The 22,733-nt window shown below is 35.4% G+C and overlaps 1 protein-coding gene across 1 annotated transcript in view; it reads left to right on the top strand.

Annotated features, from left to right (window-relative positions):
- The window catches only part of HFM1 (helicase for meiosis 1), an 85,822-nt gene that overhangs the window by 8,731 nt on the left and 54,358 nt on the right, over positions 1–22,733 (top strand). The window contains 9 exon segments of the mRNA XM_063105302.1: positions 1,792–2,054; positions 2,335–2,382; positions 7,337–7,407; positions 7,870–8,002; positions 8,669–8,820; positions 9,408–9,485; positions 9,694–9,852; positions 12,385–12,585; positions 12,668–12,756. Of these exon segments, the coding sequence (XP_062961372.1) occupies positions 1,792–2,054; positions 2,335–2,382; positions 7,337–7,407; positions 7,870–8,002; positions 8,669–8,820; positions 9,408–9,485; positions 9,694–9,852; positions 12,385–12,585; positions 12,668–12,756 (1,194 nt within the window).

The following is a 22,733-nucleotide window of genomic DNA, read 5'->3' as shown; positions in this document are numbered from 1 at the left end:
TGTATATCTTCCTTAGAGAAATGCCTACTTAGCTCTTTTGCCCATTTTTTAATTGGGTTGCTTGTTTTCTTCTTGTAAAGTTGTTTGAGTTCATTATATATTCTGGATATTAATCCTTTGTCAGATGTATATTTTGTAAATATTTTCTCCCACTCTGTTGGTTGTCTTTTAACTCTGTTAATTGTTTCTTTTGCTGTGCAGAAGCTTTTTAGTTTGATATAATCCCATTTGTTTATTTTTCCTTTGGTTGCCCGTGCTTTTGGGGTCGTATTCATGAAGTCTGTGCCCAGTCCTATTTCCTGAAGTGTTTCTCCTATGTTTTCTTTAAGAAGTTTTATTGTTTCAGGGTGTATATTTAAATCCTTAATCCATTTTGAGTTGATTTTAGTATACGGTGAGAGGTATGGATCTAGTTTCATTCTCCTGCGTATGGATATCCAGTTATCCCAGCACCATTTGCTGAAGAGGCAGTCCCTTCCCCAGTGAATAGGCTTGGTGCCTGAACAAATTACTTTGATAAATACTTTGATACTTTTTTAGATTGTCTTTTGATCAGTTGAATATGATTAAATACAGTCATACAAATGGCATCTCCTTGTTTTCCAGAACTTTGCAAAGAAGTTATTTCTTACACTGAAATGGCTATTGAATAGTGTTTGGGACATTTTGATCTGCTTATAAATTTAGTTTACATCTTTTCCTTTTTTGGGGGGGAGGGTGGGGTGCAAGCTATGCCACCCTATGTTGACTAGCTAGGAAAATTGTATATATGTTGTCTGGTAGCTTCTGTGGAGTCAAATGCAGTTACTGACAACTTTAAATTCATGACAAGTATGTTAATTTATTTCTATAAATTTAATATAAGTATGTTAATCTATTTGTATAACGAATCACTTCAGTTGAATTTAACTACTACTATTGTTAGGTGAATAAAAGTCTCTCTTTTATGTGATTGTATTTAGTGGATTTTTTCTCTTTCTCTCAAGTACTTTACTGACTTTAAATGACTTTACTGACTTTAAATAGTACACTAGTTATCTATTATCCCAAAACTTAGTGGCTTAAAACAACAATAAATATTTTTATTTCTTTTCTGTAGGGTAGGAATTTAAGAATAACTTAATTGGTAGTTCTGGCTTGGGTCTTTCATTAGAATGCATGAAGATGTTGGGGGCCCATTACAAGGCTACAGTCAAAATGTTAGCCAGGCTGCAATCATCTGAAAGCTTGACAGGGGCTAAAGGATTTGTTTTCAAGATGGCTTGCTCACCTTGGCTGGCAAGTTGGTGCTGGTTGTTGACAGGAGGCCTTAGTACTTCTCTACCTGGGCCTGTCGTAGGGTTGCTTGAGTGTTTTCATGATATAGTGGCTAGCTCCCCACAGCATTAGCAATATAAGAGACCTGGCAGTAGGGAGAATGTCTTTTATGACCTAGCCTTGAAAGTCACACACTTGCATTCCTGCAGTACTCTACTAGTTACATGGGCCAGTCCTCATTCAGCAATTCAGTTTATAGGAGACTGCAAAAGGGTGTGGAAACCAAGAGGCAAGATCACTGGGGCCATTTCAGGGGCTGGCTACCACAGATGGATTTATCTGCATTTTAGGAAAGCAAAAAGACTTAATTCAGTGATAAACTTAGCAAGTCATGTTTTAGGAGAATGATTAACTTTTTTATTTGAATAAACCATAATCTGTGGGTATTTTTCAAGTAGCCAATTTTATGCTAGTTTTTCATATTCTAAGCAACTGTTAAAGTGAAAAATGTGTGGTTTTGTTTTTGTTTTGCAGATTATTTAAAGTATCTGACAATTTATGTGGGAATGCTTACTCTAATGAAAATGCAAACTTGGATTCTCACATTGGCTCAGTGAAAGTTGTTCAAACAGAAATAAACAGAGGGAAATCGTGGAACTATAGCAATAGTAAGCAGAAACCTCAATATTCTACAAATGTGTTTACAGCAAATGATGCTTTTTCTGCTTCTGAAATTGGAGAAGTCATACTCAAAGCACCATCTTTTTCAATTGCTTCCCAGCCTCATGATATTCAAGGTAATTCCTTGCTTTTTCAGTGACTTTTATAAAAGTACAAACTAATTTGTATTTCTTAGCATAGGGAAAATTACAAAAATATAGTAAATTTGAGTAGGTATCTATGTGCAATTTCTGCATTTCTTTATTATGTTCCATTTTTTTAAGATGCGCTATGTGTTAAAAATATTTTTAGTTACGTGTTAAGAAAATATTTTTAACTTTGCTCTCAGTAAAAAGTTATGCAATTTTTATGGAAAAGGTTAAAAAATATCCATATAACTGTGGGATTTTTTTTTAGGGGTAACAGAAAATGGTTTAGGTTCCTTGAAGGCTGTCACAGAAATCCGTATCCTTTAAACTATTTACAACAGTTGCTTTATATTTATGAAATCATAATTTTTAAACATTTTGTTTCATTGTGTTCCTGTTTGTTTATTTTGGTTGACACAGAAATAAACGGAAAGTAAATTTTTCGGTTCATGTACGAGATACATGTATATGATAGTGTGACAAAGTGTGGCCTGCACATTGGTGCCAATTTGTGAACTGTTTGTTACCAGTCTGTGGCAAGATAAGTACAGAAATCAGATTTGTGTTATTGGCAGAGCTCTGAGCATATTTACTTACAAGTAGATAACAGATAAGTTCTTATATTTTGAATAAGAACAGCCATATTGGGTTAAACTAAGTAAGGGAAATGGATAGGAATGGGACATTTTGTGGGTTGGGGACATTTTTACAAATCTAATATATTTTAAGAACCTAATTTGGAGTTTATACATATAATCCAATTTACATGTCTGGGAATTTCAAGTATAAATATTTTGAGTATGTCTGTGTGTCCTGGAGGTAACGTCCTCTTTGTTTCTTTAACACCCTGTGTATGCCTGTAATAGTGTACTTATTTTATTTTAATTCACCAGCTATTTTTGTGACTATTTCCCAATGACATATGAACTCCTTGCAGGCAAGGACCATGTCTTATTTATCCTCCTATCTCCAAATCCATTGAAAGACAGATAAAGTAAAGAAGTTTTTCTGGTGAAGTACAAGTAGCCATGAGCAAAGGTGAGGGTAAAAAAGTGTGAAATATGTTTAGAAAGACCAAGCCTTCCAGCTTGGCTGAAGCGAAAGATGTGATTAAAGGAGTAGTAGGAAATAATGTTGGAATGGTATCTTAAGATCAGATCATTTAATGTCATGAATACCAAGGTCAAATGTTTTTGGTTTTTATTTTTATTTTCTCAAGTTTATTGAGGTATAATTGACAAATAAAAATTATGTATATTTGTATATATGTACACAACATATATTGTTATATATGTATGCAACATGACATTTTGTTATATGTATACATTGTGAAAATGATTACCACAATCAAGCTAATTAACATATGCATTACCTTACGTAGTTACCATTTATGTGTGTGTGTTGAGAATACCGAAGGTCTACTCCCTTAGCATTTTGTTTTAATTTTTAATAAATTTATTAAGCAATGAAGAGAAAGCATGTAATTTTATCGATGCTTTAGGAATGTGAAATTAGAGACTCAATTAGAGCTGGGGAGTGCTCTAGAATCCACAATAGTTATGGTCTAGTAGGCAAAACAGAAAGTGAATACAAATATTGGGCAGCTGAACTAGAGAAATCTAGGGTACTCTGGGGATCATCTGAGATAATTCTGAAGTATGGTTGGAAAATATTTGCCTGACCACTCATGAAAAGTTGCCTCCAGTGCAGGTAACTGAATTGAGTTAAAATGGGTGCAGGTAACTGAATTGAGTTAAAATGGGGTGTAGGGGGGCCAACCCCGTGGCGCACTCGGGAGAGTGCAGCGCTGGGAGCGCAGTAGCGCTCCCACAGTGGGTTCCGATCCTATATAGGGATGGCCGGTGCGCTCACTGGCTGAGCGCGGTGTGGCTGGTCACAGAAAAAGCCAAAAAAAAAAAAAAAAAAAAAAAAAATGGGGTGTAGGGAAGGGGGGACAATAAGAAGCTTATACATGATGGTATATTAACTGTAGACATAGCCAGTCTTTAGTGTTTCTGTTCAGCATGGTGTCTCAGTCCTGCTGCACTTCAGTTTCTCTGGTGATCTAAATAGGATGGGAACATAGGAAATAGATTAGCAATAAGCAGTTTAAGATTGTTTTATTGTCTATATGCTGGGAGATTCTTCTTACCCTTTACTGGAAGCCTTTCCATAATATAGTATTCCCCTCTGAAGATTTTAAAAGATTTTCATGCTATATTAGTATAGCTGAAGTGGTTCTGTTGTTTAGGTGTCTGTTAGTTAAGACAACTGCCTATAGTTGTGTGCATTGGTTTATTGTCCAAAAAGTTCATTTGCTGTCAAACTCACTGAACTGCTATACTTTACTGTTTCCAAGTATGTGTTTATAGTGGAAGAGCGAATGCTATTCATAATAATTTGAGAGTTTGTGGATTTCTTTGACACAACTTATTTTCTGGTTCTTTTTCATTATATTTTACTGTATTTGAATCCTCAGGACAATGAAAGTTTTGTCAGATTGATTCTGCCACAGTACTCTTGTCATTTTCAGTTCTGCAGACATTTTCCGCCGTTATAACATCCATATAATTGCAGTGACACTGCTGAGCTTTTGTTGAATGAAAGGAAAAATTTGATTTCAGGAGTAGATAGTGATGATAAATGACGTTAGTAGTTGAGTTTTCTCATGAGCTGTAAAACTGATTCTATGTTTATTCTGAATCAAAGATTCATTTTTGTGAATATAAATTGATGTGGAATTACCTAATGAGAGAAAAACCAGCATGATGACCCACTTGTGAGCTTGTTACAAATAAATATTTTATAGGGAGATACATATTTTTGAAGGAAAAAATGAGATTTCTTCAAAAGCTGATGGATTGACAAACTCAAAATTACTTTTTTGTTTTGGCACAAATATTATGACACTCTGCACAACTGAAAGTAAAATGATGTATAAATTAATTGCTTGATTTAATAAATGCAAACCTGTATTAACTGAGTGCTTACTGTGTGTCGGGCACCATTCTAGGTATTTGGGATGTCAGTTAAGAAAGCGGACAATTAATCCTTGCCCTTAGGGAGTTCACATTCTTGGGATGAGGGTGGGAAGAGGATAGATCTGAACAATTGCAACAGTAAAATTGCAATAAAGTAAAACTGCAATACTATAAGTCATATAGTATTTTAGGAGGTGATGAGTATTATGGGAAAAGACAAAAGTAGAAAAGGTTAAGAGGATTAAATTGAGACTTCTGAGATTGAGAGCTCAGGATGTAGAATTAAATAATTAGAGTAAGGCTTCTTGAGAAGATGAGATTTAAGCAATTAAAGGAGGTGAAAGAGCCAAGGAAATATGTAGGAAAGAACAGTCTAGGCAGAGGGGATGATTCATGGCAGGAATGTGGCTGATGTTTTAGAAGAACAGCAGAGTCCAGTATAGAAGAGATGAGTCGGGGGGAAGAGTAGTAGGACATGAGGTCAGAGAGATAAAGATAGAGGGTGGGAGAGAGGTAGTAGGGAGATAAGATCGTGTAGGGCCTTGTAGCCATATACTTTCAGAGAAAGTGGGGAATTTGAACAAAGAAGCCATACGATCTGATTTAAGTTTTTTTTGTATTTTTTGATGGTTGGTCGGCTTGGGGATCAAAACCCTTGACTTTGGTGTGATAACACTGCGCTCTAACCAATTTAAGTTTTAACAGGATCACCACAGCAATCCATTGATTCTTGTATATTTTTGTGAAAATATAATTGCTTAAATAACTTTATTTGGTTCTCAGTATATAAATTATTGTTTGTCTTATATCTCCTAGTAGATTATAACAGCCTTAATTGTAGGAAATCATTTTCTTTTTTATTTACAGCTTCCTGCAGCTTTCTAAATCTAGTACAGCAAACCCTTGAACAACATGGATTCGAACTTATATGCAGATTTTTTATTATTTTATTATGATTTTTTTAGATACATAATGTGAGTCCACTTATATGCAGATTTTTCTCAATAAATATATTGGAACATTATATTTATGAACACATGACATACCTAACCATTTAAGTAGCCTACTTAATAGTAGGCTATTCATTGTTAGCCTACTAATTAGCAGTTAACTAATACTTAAGAAACAAAGGTCCCCCACCCCCGTCTGCGACCTGTGGGGAAGCGCACTATGTACTTAAGTACATTGGTCCCTCAGTACCTGTTGGGGATCGGTTCCGGTTCCGGGACTCACATACCAAAATCCATGGATGCTCAAGTCCCGCAGTTGGCCCTGTGGAATCCACAGATAGGAAAGGTTGGCCTTCCTATCCCCTGAATACAGTACGAGCTGTAGTAGTTAAGTAATTAAGTTTTGGGAGAATCAAAAGTTATATGCAGATCTTCGACTGTGTGGGGTGGTTGGCATCCCAACCCCCGAGTTGTTCAAGGGTCAACCATAATGTATTCTGAATATAGTGTTCAGTAAATGTACTTGACAACATTTATTTGTCACTCAGAGTAAGAAGAGTCCCATTAAGTACAAATATCTTCTAAGCTTGCAATAAACCCTTACGTTGGAGTTTATTCTTCATATCTATTCATATTTTTGAACTTTCTTACAAGGTCAGGATGATTTAAGTTTTTCCTGTTGAGCCTGTATGCTGATCATTACAATTAAACCACCATTTAACACAAATAAATTATCAAAAACAAAGGAATTCAGCATTAGGTGACTAGAAACACACATCAGCTAATGAAGCACGATTAACAGTTAATAAGTGAAATTCTGAACATTTAAAAAGAGATAAAAATCAAGTGGCTTAGTCAAGGTGAATTGTCTTGAAAAAAGATAAAGAAAAAATACTACTCTGGAAAAGATAAACTAGAAGTGTACTTCTGGTATACTTGCCTGTATGTATTTACATCTCTCCCATGATATTAATCCCTCAAGTTGTAACCCTTAAATAACCTCTTGTTTCCCAATAGGGACTTTACAAGTTCTTTTCAGAATATGGAATGTGACTGGAGACTGGAATAATTTGTTAATTCCTTTCTTAGGATGCCAAAATAACAAATGTTAAAGCCTCATCATTAAATTGTCAGGGTCAATGTCACTTTATCCGAATTTTTATGTTGGATATACTAATTGTCCTGATTTGAACATCACATATTGCACACAGATATGTACAATCAACTGTTACAATAAAAAATAAAAAATAAATGAAAAATTAAAAAAACTTGAATTTTTAAATTAAAAGTAACCAATTCTTAAAGTTTTGAACATTTGACTCCTTAATGTTATTGTAAGCGGCAAAATTTAGAAGTGTTTTTAAAGAATTCCCATATTTCAACTACATACAGTCCAAAGCCTTTGATGATGTAAGTATTTATTATAATTGTTTACTTAATCTGCCTCTTCTCACTAGCTTGTGTCCTCACTAAGGTCAGGGCCGAGGTCACATCTTTATGTCCCCGATGCCATACCTAGTGTGTAGTATATTATAGGAGTTCAGAAAATGTTTATTAAATGAGAACATGTGATTTCCATAGGTGGACTGGTTTGTATTTATTTAGATTTAGATAGAATTTCTCTGAAAGCTAAAGGTATGATTTTTTTCTAGGTCTAACCTATCACTTTGACAGATAATTTGCATGATGAAATATTAGTAGTGTTATTTTTTGAGGGTAGGGGGTCTGGAGCAAAGTTACAATTTTAATAATTTTAGACGTAAAAATGTTTGAACTATTATTAGAGTTTTTCTAAGGCATATTTTCTAACAAATTTAGAATGTGTGTGAAAAATTCTGTATTTTATATGATTGATTAAATTTTATTTTTTAGCTTCTTTACACAGATAGGAATTTTGTGATTTGTGCTCCAACTGGTTCTGGAAAAACAGTAGTGTTTGAACTAGCTATAACAAGATTGTTAATGGAAGTACCATTGCCATGGTCGAACATTAAAATTGTTTACAGTAAGTATTTATATATTGTAAGAGTATGATTAATTATAATAATGAAAAATCCATTGAAGTAAAACGAAGAAATAAATTCAAGTTCAAGCCATAGGGATTATTACTTGGCTTTCCATTTGTTTTTATGAAGACATTTTACAGTTGGTCTTGTCTGTTACATTAAATTCAAAACACATTTTCCCAGAATTATAAATAAAAAGTAATATTTGAATTGAGAATTTGACCTTTACATGCTTATTTTTAAAAGGACAGGCCAAATGAACAAATAAAATCAAACATTTTATAATTCTAGAAATTTGCACAGGAACTTCTGCTCTCCTTAGGTGAGTATTTAAAAATTTTTTTTCATTAAAGTAATATACACACATGGTTAAAAAAATCAAATATCACAAAGGGGCTTATAATGAAAAACAGTCATCTCCTGTCCTACCTCTCTTCACTTTTAGTTACTCTTTGTCTGAGCAATCACTTCTATTTCTAATTTTAGTTTTTTGGTGATTACCTTTGATACCTCTAAATAATATGCCTATATTGTTAACTTTTACTTCATCAGTACTAGGCAGTACTGAGATGTGTATTGTTTATCCTAAATTTATTAACCAAAGTTTGTGGAAATAATTTTAAAATTCTACTGATATTCCAAATAAATATCTTACGTTGTTATAGTGGCACCGATAAAAGCCCTGTGTAGTCAGCGTTTTAATGACTGGAAAGAAAAATTTGGACCAATAGGATTGAATTGTAAAGAACTCACTGGTGATACAGTAATGGATGACCTATTTGAAATTCAGCATGCCCATATTATTATGACAACTCCTGTAGGTATTATTTATACTTTATTATGTCCTTGATTTATTAGAAATTATCTATTTCTCTTCACCAAGAAAAAAAGTTAAAGAAAAATACAACCTAGAAGCATATATTTGCAATGTAAACAAAGAAACATAAAAAGTACTATTATTAAGGTACAAAAAGAATGCCTACAAATCAATAAGTAAAAGACCAACGACCAAATACAAAAAATGGGAAAAGAATAGGCAATTTGTTATTGTGGATAATTTGTAATTGTATGTATTGCTTATATTCTTTTATCCAAGTATTATGTATTATAGATGGAGAACCAAGGTTTTCTAGAGCTTAAAAATAGGTTATACAACATTGACTTTGAATATTTTGTGATTCAACTTAAAAACAATTGAGAACACAGATTTTTAAACACCTGTAAAACTGTCAAAATCCTTTAAGTAATTTTTAATCTTTAAATCTTTTTAAGGATACTTTTAAGGCATCAAGCAAAACATTGCAAATCATTTGTACTATATCCTGTTCAAATTTTATTGGTATCTTGAATAATATTTATTATAATTCCTTATCACATTAAACTCTTTGTACTTTTTTTCTCTAGGAAAAATGGGATAGCATGACTAGGAAATGGAGAGACAACTCATTGGTCCAACTGGTTCGACTCTTTCTCATTGATGAGGTAATAAACACTATTCATTTTCAGAGATAAACATAAGATGATTGGAATGGATGGAAGAAACAAGACATTTTCGAACTGTATGTTTGTTCTATCCCTACAAGTGGGAAATGCTCACTTTCTCAAGGAAGAGTGTCAATATTATTGCATGTTTTAATTAAATAAATTTTTAGTTTCATAGCTAATGATATTTTCTTGATTTTCTGCTTAGGTACATATTGTAAAAGATGAAAATCGTGGTCCAACTCTTGAAGTTGTAGTGAGCAGAATGAAAACTGTACAGTCTTTACCTAAGACTTTAGAAAATACCAGCACTATTATTCCAATGAGATTTGTAGCTGTATCAGCAACAATTCCAAATGCTGAGGATGTAAGTTAGAATTTTAGTCTATCAGGTTTTTTATCACTTGTGAAATATTTACTCATTTTGATCTAAGAGAAAAGTGAGCTGTGTTCTTTTTGTCAATCACTTGATAAGTTTAATAGGAAAATATGTCATAGAAAGTTATGGCTAGATTTCAAAGGTATGACAGTATTAAGTCTGTAAAATTTGGTTGACTATGTTTAATAAAACATTTTTGATGGAAGACTATTATTTGATGGTATCTAAAAGTCTTAGTTTCATGGGTTTCAGATGCCTCATAATAACTTGGCTAATAATATGTTACAGTCATATTGTAACCAGATGACTCTAGTTGTATAGCAAAGTATGGTGGAGAATAAAAATAATTGCTTAGATGATTACCACCTGCACCTAATTCTTTATGCTTGGCGTTGTGTTAAGCACTAATGGTAGATGCAAAGTGAAAAATGCATGGACCCCGTCCTTGAGGAGGATCTCATGGTTAATGGGGTACATGGACATGTAAAGAAATAATTATATGCAGTATTATACTTTCCATAATGAATATATAACTTAATTTTTTCTTCAATTTTTAGGCAAACTTCTTGAAAAGTAGTACCATCTCACTTTACTTTCTTATTCCTATTTACTTCTTGGCCTACTATAGTATGGCTTTTTTCTCTCTGCTACTTTTTAGGAATTTTTTTCACAAATAGCTGCTACTTTGTCTACTCTGATGGAAATTTTGTCTTTATTTTTTAATTTGGCAAATTTAATCATTTTCTTGTTCTTAAAATGACAGCTTGTTTTGTTCATATTCAAAAATAATATAGAAGAATTTAAAATATATTGAAACAAAATTAAACCTAGTGTTTGTCCTTCCAGATCTATATATGGAATCATAACGTACATACTCTTTTTTTGCCCTGCATTTCACCTACAAACATTTCCATGTCATTAAATATTTTCCTTCAATACTATTTTTATGGTTTTTATTGTAATTTATTTTTCTAACGACTTGCCAGATCATGCCCATTATCCTTTTTTCACATTGGGATACTAAATTTTTCTTACTGATTTGTAAGCAATATTATGTATCAATACTCTCTAATTCTTCACACTCTCTTCCCCTTTGAGGAAAACAGTACTTCTGTGAATGCTGATTCTCTGTATCTTTCTTCAGGTCCTCTTCTCAATTTTCCCCTAAATTAAGGTCTTTATACTTGGCCTTCTACTCCTCTTCAACTATAAGTTTTTGTGTGATCTTATTCCTACCCGTGCTAACCTTGAGAATATTTTAATATTTTCTTCCTGTGCAACGAGAAACTCATTAATCTTTCTTCTTCCTGTCAAAGCAGTGGCCAGTTTCATAGCAGGGCGTGGAGATTGATTACTAACCAAGCTACCTGAGGATAAGGATTGCTTACCACAGCTCTGGAAACTAGTGATTCTAGCACTGAGTCTGAAATGCACTTTCTGTGCTCCCATCTTGACTATTTCTTCTTTGCTTGAAAATTGTCAACCCTTGTCAACCTAAACCAACCATTAACTTGCTACTATTCAGTTAGCATATAGGACAACACAAAAGAAGTGTCAGCCATTTCCAGACATAGTTCTGGAAAATAGCAAAGTTATAATGATAGTGCCAAATTCTATTTCTATGACAAAATCAATTTTAATTTTACTTTGGACTCTTACGAAGGAAAATAAAACAAAATAGTAATAATTAATTGGAAGTTTACCAAAGTGAAAGTGGGTGCAATCTTGAAATACTGCTTTTGGTAGTACTTACCAGTATATCAATAGATTAATATCAATGGAACATGTAATATTGAAAAAGACCGCTTGTATTAGTCTGTTTTGTGTTGCTATCACAGAAATACCTGAGACTGCATAATTTATAAGGAAAAGAGGTTTATTTGGCTTATGATTATGGGACAGCTGCATCTGGCATGGGCCTCAAGCTGTTTCTACTCATAGCAGAAAGCTGCAGGCAGCCGGCAGATGCAAGCAGATCACATGGCGAGAAGAAGCAAGAGAGAGAGAGAGGGGAGGTGCCAGGGTTTTTTAAACAACCAGCTCTTGTGGGAACTAATAGAACGAGAACTCACTCAATATTCCCCCCACTTAGGGAGAGCACTAATCCATTCATGAGAGATCTGCCCCCATGACTCAATCTGTTGCCAACTCTGGCACAGTGGGGATCAAATTTCCACATGAGTTTTGGAGGGGATAACATATCCAAACTCTATCACCACTTAATTAAATATTTTTATATCTTGACTTTAAAGTGGTCTACAATTGGGTTATTTTTAGCCATAGAACTTTAAAAAAATTTTTATTAATATATTTTTTTACATTCTACAATGTTATTGTAGAGCAGTTGGGAGGGAGACAGAGAGGGGAAAGGGGAAGGAAATGGGATGGAAGGAGGAGTGGTGGGATTGAGGCCTGTGGCACACCCCACATTCCCACAGGGGAGACCAGTGGGCTTCCAGTGGTTTGCCATAGAACTTTACTAGAAAAAAATTTTAATACACATGTTTCTGTTTTTTAAAGATTGCAGAATGGCTTTCAGGTGGTGAAAGACCTGCTGTATGTCTGAAAATGGATGAGAGCCATAGACCAGTGAAACTTCAGAAAGTAGTCCTTGGATTTCCCTGCAGTAGTAACCAAACTGAATTTAAGTTTGATTTAACCCTCAACTACAAAATTGCCAGCGTTATACGAACATACTCTGATCAGAAACCCACACTTGTGGTATGGAATGTTGGTTGCTTTTTTTTAGTGTAATGTTCAATTTTTAACACAGTTAATACAGCAATTATTAATTCATTTTCAGTTTTGTGCAACAAGAAAAGGTGTGCAACAGGCTGCTTTTGTTCTTGTGAAGGATGCTAAGTTTATGATGACTGTGGAACAGAAACAGAGGTATATTTTTTCATTTATTTTTGGAAATAGAAGGACTTTCAAGGGTCCTCTAGATGAGATGAGAGAACTGGGTTTATCCCTTAACCTTGGGCGAGTTACTTGACATCTCTAAGCCTCAGTTTTCTCATCTGTAAAATAAGGATAACAGTAATCTTGAGGATTAAATGAGATAATGAATCTTAGTGCACCTGTGATTCTATCTTTGTTTTTTTACCTACTTTAAATCCAGCATCTGTTATCATCTTTCACTAAAACTGATTTTTTTTTTATTGATTATACACATTCATGGGGCACAGAACTGTTAGCATCTGTGCCCAATGATCAGATCAATACTATTAGCATGCTCATAGCACCACCACAAATTACAGTTATTCCCTGTATACCCCATCCAACCTGTTCCTAGCCCCTCTCCTCCTCCCCACCTCCATCCCCAGCAACCCTAGTTCTTTTGTTTCCCTCTGTAAGTCCAGCACACCACTGTGGTCTTTCTTCCCTTCTTTCTTTCTTTCTTAGCTCTCACTTGTGAGTGAGGATATGTGGAATTTTCCCTCTGTGCCTGGCTTTTTTCACTTAACATAATTTTCTCCAAACTCATCCATGTTGCTGCAAATGGCAGAATTTCATTCTTTTTTATGGCTGAGTAGTATTCCATTGTGTATATATACCATATTTTCCTTATCCAGTCATCCATTGATGGTCATTTAAGTTGGTTCCATATGTTGGCTATGGTAAATAGAGCTACAGTGAGGATGGGAGTGTATGTATCCCTTTGACATGATGATTTCCATTCCTTTGGTTATATACCCACAAGTGGGATTGCTGGATCATAGATCTATCTGTAGTTGTTTGAGAAACCTCCATACTGTTTTCCATAGTGGCTGTAGTAATTTACAGTCCCACGAACAGTGTAAAAGAGTTCCCCTTTCTCCATATCCTCACCAGCATTTGTTGTTCTATCTTTTTGATTATAGTCAGTCTAACTGGGTTGAGATGATACCTTAATATGGTTTTAATTTGCATTTTCCCAATGATTAGTGATGTCGAGCATTTTTTGATGTACTTGATTTTGAGTACTGTTGGTCATTTGTGTGTCTTCCTTCAAAAAATGTATATTCAGCTCCTTTGCCCATTTTTTAATTGTGTTATTTGTATTTTTACTGTATAGTTGTTTGAGTTCTTTGTATATTCTTGATATTACTCCCTTGTCAGATGTATAGTTTGCAAATATTTTCTCACATTCTGTATGTTGTCTTTTCACTTTGTTGATTGTTTCCTTTGCTGTGCAGAAGCTTTTTAATTTGATATAAACCCAGTTATTTATTTTTTCTTTTGTTGCTTGTGCCTCTGTGGTTTTACTCATGAAGACTTTGCTGAATCTTACTTCCTGAAGTGTTTCCCCTATGTTTACCTTTAGTAGTTTTATAGTTTCAGGTCCTATACTTAAGGCTTTAATTGATATAGCTATATGATGAGAGGTGCAGGTCTAGTTTCATTCCTCTGCATATGGATGTCCAGTTTTCCCAGCACCATTTATTGAAGAGGCAGTCTTTTCCCAAGTGTATATTCTTGTTGCCTTTGTCAAAGATCTGTTGGCTGTAAGTGTGTGGGTTGATTTCTGTGTTCTCTATTCTGTTCCATTGCTCTGAGTGCCTATTTTTATGGCAGTCATGGCTTTTTTGGTTGCTATAGTTTTGTAGTGTAATTTGAAGTCAGGTAGTGTTATGCCTCTGGCTTTATTTATTTTTTTTATCAGGATTGATTCAGCTATTTTGTTGTTTCATGTGAACATTAAGATTGTTTTTTCTGTTTCTGTGAAGAATGTCATTAGTATTTTGATGGGAATTGCATTGATTCTGTAGATAGCTTTGGGTAGTATGGACATTTTCCCAGTGTTGAGTCATCCAATCCAGGAGCATGGAATGTCTTTCCACTTTTTTGTGTCTTCTTTAATTTTTTTCAGTAGTGATTTGTAGTTCTCTTCATAGAGATCTTTCACCTTCTTGGTTAAATTGACTCGTAGGTATTTTATTTTATTTTTGTAACTATTGTAAATGGGCCTAGTTTCTTGATTTCTTTTTCTGCTAGTTTGTCATTGGAGAATAAAAACACTACTGATTTGGGGGTGTTGGTTTTGTATCCTGCAGCATACTGAAATTGTTAATCAGCTCTAAGTTTTTTTGGTAGAGTCTTTAGGTTTTTCTATGTATAGGATAATGTCAGCTGCAAACAGGGACAGTATGACTCTGTCTTTTCCAATCTGGATGCCCTTTATTTCTCTTGCCTGATTGCCCTGGCTAGTACTTCTAATACTATGTTAAATAGGAGTGGTGAGAATGGGCAGCCTTGTCTTGTGCCTCTTCTTAAGGAAAAGCTTTCAGGTTTTCCCCACTCAGGGTGGTATTTGTGGTGGGCTTGTCATATATGGATGTGACTGTGTTGAGATACTTTTCTTTTATACCTAATTTGCTGAGAATCTTTATCAAGAAGTGATGTTGAATTTTGTCAGGTGCTTTTTCTGTGTCTATTGTGGTAATTGTATGGTTTTTGTCATTAGTTTTGTTGATGTGGTGTATCACATTTATTGACTTTCATATGTCAAACCATCCTTGTCACTCTGGGATGAATCCCATTGGATCATGGTGTATAATTTTTTTGATGTGTTGCCGTATTCTGTTTGCTACTATTTTGTTGAGGATTTTTGTGTCTGTGTTCATGAGAGACATTGGCCTGTAGTTTTCTTTTTTTGTTGTATCTTTGTCTGGTTTTGGTATCAAGGTGATGCTGGCTTCATTGAATGAGTTTGGGAGAGTGGCCTCTGTTTCAATTTTTTTTGAGTAGTTTGAAGATAATTGGTATTATTTCCTCTTTAAAGTTTGGTAGAATTTGACAGTAAAGCCGTACAGTCCTGGGCTTTTCTTTGTTGGGAGACTGGTGGATTATTGCTTCAATCTCATTGCTTTTTATTGGTCTGTTCAGGTTTTCTGTTTCTTCTTGGTTCACTCTTGGTAGTTTTTGTGTGTCCAGAAATTTATCCATTTCCTGCAGGTTTTCAAATTTGTTGGTGTACAGTTGTTTGTGATAGTCTCTAATGATTCTTTGTATATTTGTGTTGGTAGTTGTAATGTCTCCTTTTTCATTTGTAATTCTTGCTATTTGGGTGTTCTCTCTTCTTTTTCAGTTAGTCTAGCTAATGGTTTGTCAATTTTTTTTATTTATCTCCTAAAAAACGACTTTTTATGTCATTGATCTTTTGTATCCATTTTTTGGGTCTCTATCATTTAGTTCTGCTCTGATCTTTATTTTCTTTCTGTCTACCAACTTTGGGATTAGATTGTTGTTGTTTTTGTAGTTCTTTGAGGTGTAGTGTTAGATTGTTATTTGAAATCTTGCTATTTTTTTATGTAAGCATTTATTGCAATAAACTTATCTCTTAGTATTGCTTTTGTAGTATCCCACAGGTTTTGATAAGATGTGTCTTTATTTTTGTTGGTTTCAAGAAATTTTTTGATTTCATCTTTAATTTCTTCTTGGACTCCATGGGTCATTCGGGAGCCTATTGTTACTGATTTCTGGTTTTAATCTGTTGTCACTGAAAAGATGCTTGGGATGGTTTTGACTTTTTAAAATTTGTTGAGACTTCATTTGTGACCTAACATGTGGTCTATCCTGGACAATGTTTCAAGTGCTGATGAGAAGAATACATATTATGTGGTTGCTGGCATTTTATCATGTTTTATTTAGATGATTTCAATATCCTTTGTTCCTTTTTTCCCCTCTTTTCATTAATCTTCAATGTTTGTTGATTTTTTGAGTTGGTAAGATTTAGTTTCTTTTTTCTTTCTCCTTTGCATTTGTTATTTTACCATTGGGTTTTGTTCTTTCTTATGTATTTGTGGTAGTGATTCTTGTTTTTCAGATTTCAGATGCAGGACTGACTCCCTTGAGGATCTCGCAGGGCTAATCATGTGGTGATGAATTCCAGCAATTTTTGTTTGTCTGGGAAATATGCTATTTCTCCCTTATTTCTGAAGGATAGCCTTGCTGGATATAGTATTCTTTGTTGGCAGGTTTTTTCTTCTAGTATTTTGAATATGTCATCCCATTTTCTTCTTGCCTGTAGAGTTTTAGTTGAGAAGTCTGCTGTTATTCTGATCACGGTTCCCTTATAAGTGACATGATGCTTTTTCTTGCTGTTTCTAGGATTCTCTCTTTGTCTCTGAGCTTTGCCAGTTTGACTATAATGTGTTTTCAGAGAGGACCTCTTTGGATTGTATTTGTTTGGGGATCTTTGTGCTTCTTAGATTAGAAGGTCCATGTTTTCCTATACCTGGGAAGTTTTCTGTTATTATTTCATTGAATAGATTTTTAATGCTTTTACCTTTCTTCTCTGTAACACCCATGTTTCAGACGTTTGTGTGCTTAAGGTTGTCTACTAGCTTTATTAGACTGTTCACTTTTTAAAATTCATTTTTCCTTTTTTTTTTTTTTGTCCACCTGGGTTATTTTTTAAAGACCATCTTCAAGATCATAAATTCTTTCTTCTGCTTGCTCTAATCCACTGCTTCATCTCTTGGTGTGTTTTTTATTTCATTAAATGAATCCTTTAGTTTAAGAGTTCTGCTGCATTCTTTTTTAAGGTGTTAATCTCTTTATAGATTACCTCCTTCATATCCTGGATATTTTTTCTTGTTTCATTTTGTTGTCTGACTGAGTCTTCTCTTATCTCATTGGGTTTCCTTAAGATTGTTACTTGGAATTCATTTCCATTCATTTCAAGGGTTCCCTGTTCTGTAGGTTCTGGTACTTGATAATTATTATATTATTTTGGTGGCAGTTCATATTTCTAGTATCTCTATGTTGATTTCTGGTCATCTGGTAGATCAGTTTCTTCTTCTGTTACTCTGGGGTGGACTTTGAGAAGAAAGACTTCCTTTTCTTTTTCCATGCTCTTCTGGTGATTCTCCTTTTGTCAATGCAATTGAATATGTTGTGGGCCACCTGCATGGTGGTTGTGGCTGCTATTATGGCAGCAAGCTGTCCTTGCAGTCATGGAAGCTGTAGTGACTGTTGTGGACCACCTCTATGGAAGTGGTGTGGGGCCTCCCTGTCATGGTGGTGCTCCTCCTGCCTTCTGTGTAGGTAGGGTAGGGCTACCCGAGGCTTTCCCTGCCTGGGCTTTCCTGTTGTGGTAGCAGCACTCTTCCTGCCTCCTCCACTAAAGCTGATCTTGCTAATTAATCACTCAGAAATCTCTAACAAATTCAACTGCTTCCACCATATTTAAACACTGTACTCTGTGCTTCTATCATCTTCTACTGATTTTCTTCTACTTTGCAGGGTGCTTATTCTTAGTCCCTTTTTTACCTCTTCTACCCAACTCTTAAATGTTCACATTCCAGGGGGTTCTACGTGAGGTTCATTCTTTCTAATTCTACACTGCTTGGTGTTTTTATCTATTTATATAAGGTTTAAATAATATTTATGTATATCTGTGAATTCCCAAATTTATTCCTTCTGCCCAGACTTTCCTTCTGGGCTCCAGGCCTATAGTCCATTTGCCTTATTGCCATCCAATTATATGCCTTATGGGCATCTCAAATTCAATATGTCCAAAATAGAACCTTGGTTCTTCTCTCAAAACTGCCTTTTCTCTAGTGTTTCTGATCTTAATTACACATCATCTCTCTAGTGGCTCATGGCTGAAACCTATTATTGATATCTCTCTCACCTTTCTTTGTATAGGCAATTGATTACCAAGTCCTATTTATTCTTACTTCTAAATATATCTCAAATATGTCATTTTGTCTCCATCAGCACTGTCAACTGCCTAATTCAAGTCACTATTAATCTCTTGTCTGGGCTGTATCTTTTTATTTGTTGACCATACAAACACTCTTATCTCGCTTTAGTCTGTTTTACCCATTGACCACATACAGACACTCTTATCCCATTTTAATCTATTCTCTGCATATCAGAGTGATTGTTTAAAATTACAAATCTAAAGGGCTGGCCCGTTAGCTCAGTTGGTTAAAGCATGTGTTGTAGCACCAAGATCAAGGATTTGGATCCCCAAAGTGGCCAGCCATCAAAAATTAAAAAATAAAATAAAAGTAAATAAAATTACAAATCTAAATATATCAATTTCTTGCCTAAAACCCTTTAATAGCTTCTTCTCATCCTTAGGATAAAATCCTAAATCCTTAGTGTGGCCTGCAATACCCTATATAGTGTGATGCCTAGCTAATTTTCCAGACTCATTGTGACCATGCTCTACTCACTGCTGTCAAGCCATATTGGCCTCTCTGTTCTATGAATACACCAAACTGTTTCCCTATACAGGGCTGTCCTGCATTGTGTTTTCTTTTCTTGGAATGATTTTTGCCTAATTCCTATTCATCCTTCAAGTCTCACCTTTATTATCCATTTTCCATAATCTTATTTCCCTTTATTTACTTTTATAAGCACCCTATACTTTTATTTCATAGCACCTACTATAGTTATAATAAATACCCTTTTGTTTAATTGTTATTTTAATAGCTGTTCTATTTATTAGATTATAAACATCTTAAGGAAGAGGGAACTCATATTCATCTTATTTACTACTCAAACTTAGCAGGTCTCAGCTAGTACTAGTACATGGTTGCTACTTAATGAATATTAGCTTATTATTATTATTAATAACAATTTTTGAAATCATTAAATACGTTTAGTGGTATACCTCAGACTAAAATTAGATTGAATAATTACAGGTGGATATGAGCAGATACTGAGTTTTCTGACTAATTTTGTATGGGTTAATGTACTTCTCTCCACTTTGGATCAGATCAGCTTTCCAGTAACCACTCTGTCTCTTTGCCACCACCTCTGGTCACCTGTCAGCCAAAGACATGTACCAAGCCATGAAGGCACCATTTAGTTTTCTGGATGTTCTTTAGCATTCTGTCCCTAAAAAAATGAATCTCTGGCCATTTGGTCCATTAAAGAATTATAAACATAGCTACCTGCCCACACTCTAGACACTCTTTTCATACTTTTACTTCCATTTCAAGGATTTAACTTGATCCCCTTGGTTACTACTGTATGAGAAAAAAATCTCTGAGGCGTGAAGCATGTAGAGTTATGCTTTTATTATATACATCAACAAAGCAAGATTAAGCAATAAGATATAATAGAGACCCAGAGAAAGTGAGAGAAACCAACAGAGAGCTTACAGCCTCTGATGAGGTCTGAGAGGTAGACAGAAAGGGAGAAAGTGAAATTAATGATAACAGTAGCATCAAATCATGATTAATAGTTTCATACCAGGTGCATGTGGTTTTATAACGTTCTTAATTAATAATTTCCTAAAAGTTCTTCTTAGCAAAGATGGGGGGTTTCAAAATCAGATCGACCAGTTCATTATAAAACTAGTAATAAAGTAAAGGTAGAATTGGAATTTTTTTTAAAAAGTATAGGTATAGTGTAGAGAGGCTATAAGTAGCTATAAGTAATCTGAAGCCTTCTACTTATTGGGTGAGTAACCTAGGTGATCAAGTTGGACCATGTCACTTTTAGTCAGAAACAAGATGTGGATATCAAATCAGGCTTTTTTTTTTTTTTTTGCTCATAAACTAACTCCGAAGGCAGTTTCGAAAATCTTATGGAATTCTAGAATTCTTTGTGCAATGGTGTCATCATTCACATAGAATAAATATGTGGCCTCCTAAGGTGAATACTTGATAATTAAGATTTTGGGGCTGAACTTACCTAGGTGAGTAAGGAACTGAAATAGATTGGCTATAAGTTCCCTTAAAACTAATTTACATTTCATCTTCTCCCTTTTTTCCTATTCACTGCTGCTTGCAAATTAGCTAATTTTGTTTCAGATCATTGTTTTCTTGCATAAAAGCATATATCTTAAATCCTTTTCTCATTTTCCACTGTTACTTAATTACTCAAGGAAAAGTTCTCTTTCCTTTTATCTTCTTTTCTCACTCTTTGTCTCTCATTTTTTTCTTTCTTTATTCCTTTTTTTCATTTCTGTTTTTTTTTTTTTTTTTTTTCTTCCAGGAATAAAATGCAGGTATTAGAAACAGATTGAAGTTAGAGTCCCAGGTTTAAATTACATTGCCGCCATTGGTCATTGTATTGGTTTTCTGTTTCTTTTAACAGAATACTTGAAACTGGGAAATTTAGAAGAAAATGAAATTTATTTCTTACAGTTTTGAAGTTCAGGAAGTGCAAGGTTAAGGGGCACATCTGGTGATGGCCTTCTTCTTGGGGACTCTCTACAGAGTCCCATGGTGACTCAGTGTATCACATGGTAAGGGCTGAGCAGGAGTACTTCGACATGCTCACTTGCTCTCCTTATAAAGCCCTTGGTACCACTCCCATGACAACCCATTTATTGATTAACCTATTAACCCATTCATTATGGATATAGTCCTTATGATCCAATCACCCCCTAAAGGCCCCCCTTCTTTCAAATACCATAGTTGGATTTCCCACTCTCTTAAGTCTGTTGCAATGGGGATCAAACTCTGAAAGAGCTTTGAAGGGGACAAACATTCATAGCAGGCATTTTACTTAACTGCTCTCAGCTTCAATTTCTTAACCAAGGTAAGATATATGGGAATCAACTATCTAACCATATTACTGTGACTAAGTAACATTTCTAAGCTACCTAACAATGTATAGCACAGAATTTGTGCTTAACAGTAATATGCCCTTTCCTTTTGCCTTCTCTTCAATCCATTGTGAATCCTTCCAAAACAAAAAAAAAGCTTCTAAATCAAAATTCAAGATTATTATTCTGAGTTCTTTTTCAGGCAATTTATAGATTTTTGGGTTTTTGGGGTCAGTTAATGGAGAATTATTGTATTCCTTTGGTGGTGTCATGTGTCCTTGCCTTTTCATGTTTCTTTTGTTCCCATGCTGACAACTGCACATCTGGTGGAATAGACACCTCTTCCAAATTTATAGAGTGGCTTTTGTAGGAAAAGAATTTCACTTGCAGATCTGTCCTAAGGCAGGGTGTGTGGGCTCCGGTTCTGGGTAGGTACAGTAGTATAGTCTATGTGCAACTTTTTCAGCTGTGATCAATGTCAGTGATGACTGCCAGTACTTCAGTGGCCTAAGCTGTAGGAGTTTGTTGTAGCGGTGGTGGCAGCATAGATTGTTTGGGTTCTCAGTAGCAAGGTCTTTAGGGGTCCTTCTGTTCTCATTTTCTCTACAGTAGGCAGACTTAGTGGGAGACGTCCCTCTTGGTGTCAGGTCTGACACTGCCCACAAGCAGCCATAGCAGCACTGTGTTCCAGGACACAGGTGCTTGAAGCAGCTGTGGAACTGGGGTTCTGGTCTTATCATCCTGATGAACTACTGTGGCACATGTAATGTGGGTGCATGTTCACTCTCTGAGGCACAGGTAGATGCAGCTCTCCCACAAAGCTGAGGACTGTGACTCTGGGGCACTCTGCAATAGCTCAGGCCCAAGAGGTAGGGATATAGCTGTGCCTCTGATCCACTGGCAGGGTCCTGGGAAGAAGAGGTATTCTAGAGGCTCGGGCCCCAGGGAACAGAGCACAGCTTCAGTTCAGGTCCCAGAACCAATGAGCAAGTTGGACACCAGGAGAGAAAGTACTGCCTAGTGATTGACTCTGGACCCTGGGGTGATAGGACACAGCTGGGTACAGCAGCAGCAGGGACTCAGAGTGTCAGGGTGCAGCTGTGATATGGGTTTGGGGGCAGCTGGGAGCAGCACAGTGAGGACTTCACTCCCTATGGAGGTGGGGCACCTCAGCAGCTCAGACTCTGGGAGGCTAATCCAGATCCTTTAAGTGAGGTGCTTGGGTGGGGGGCCACAGCTCAGCCAAGGCTCCATCCTCCTAGGGGTGGGACACCATGTCAGGTTGGGTGCCTAGGGGCACAGGTATTTGCTGGGACAGGACTCCTGGTCCCCTGAGAGGCAGGGCACCACTGTGTGGGTTGGGGCACGTGGA

This window comes from Cynocephalus volans, chromosome 8 (genome assembly GCF_027409185.1).
Source record: "Cynocephalus volans isolate mCynVol1 chromosome 8, mCynVol1.pri, whole genome shotgun sequence".
Taxonomy (NCBI): domain Eukaryota; kingdom Metazoa; phylum Chordata; class Mammalia; order Dermoptera; family Cynocephalidae; genus Cynocephalus; species Cynocephalus volans.
Note: the sequence above shows the minus strand (reverse complement) of the source record. Positions and strands in the feature narration are given on the sequence as shown.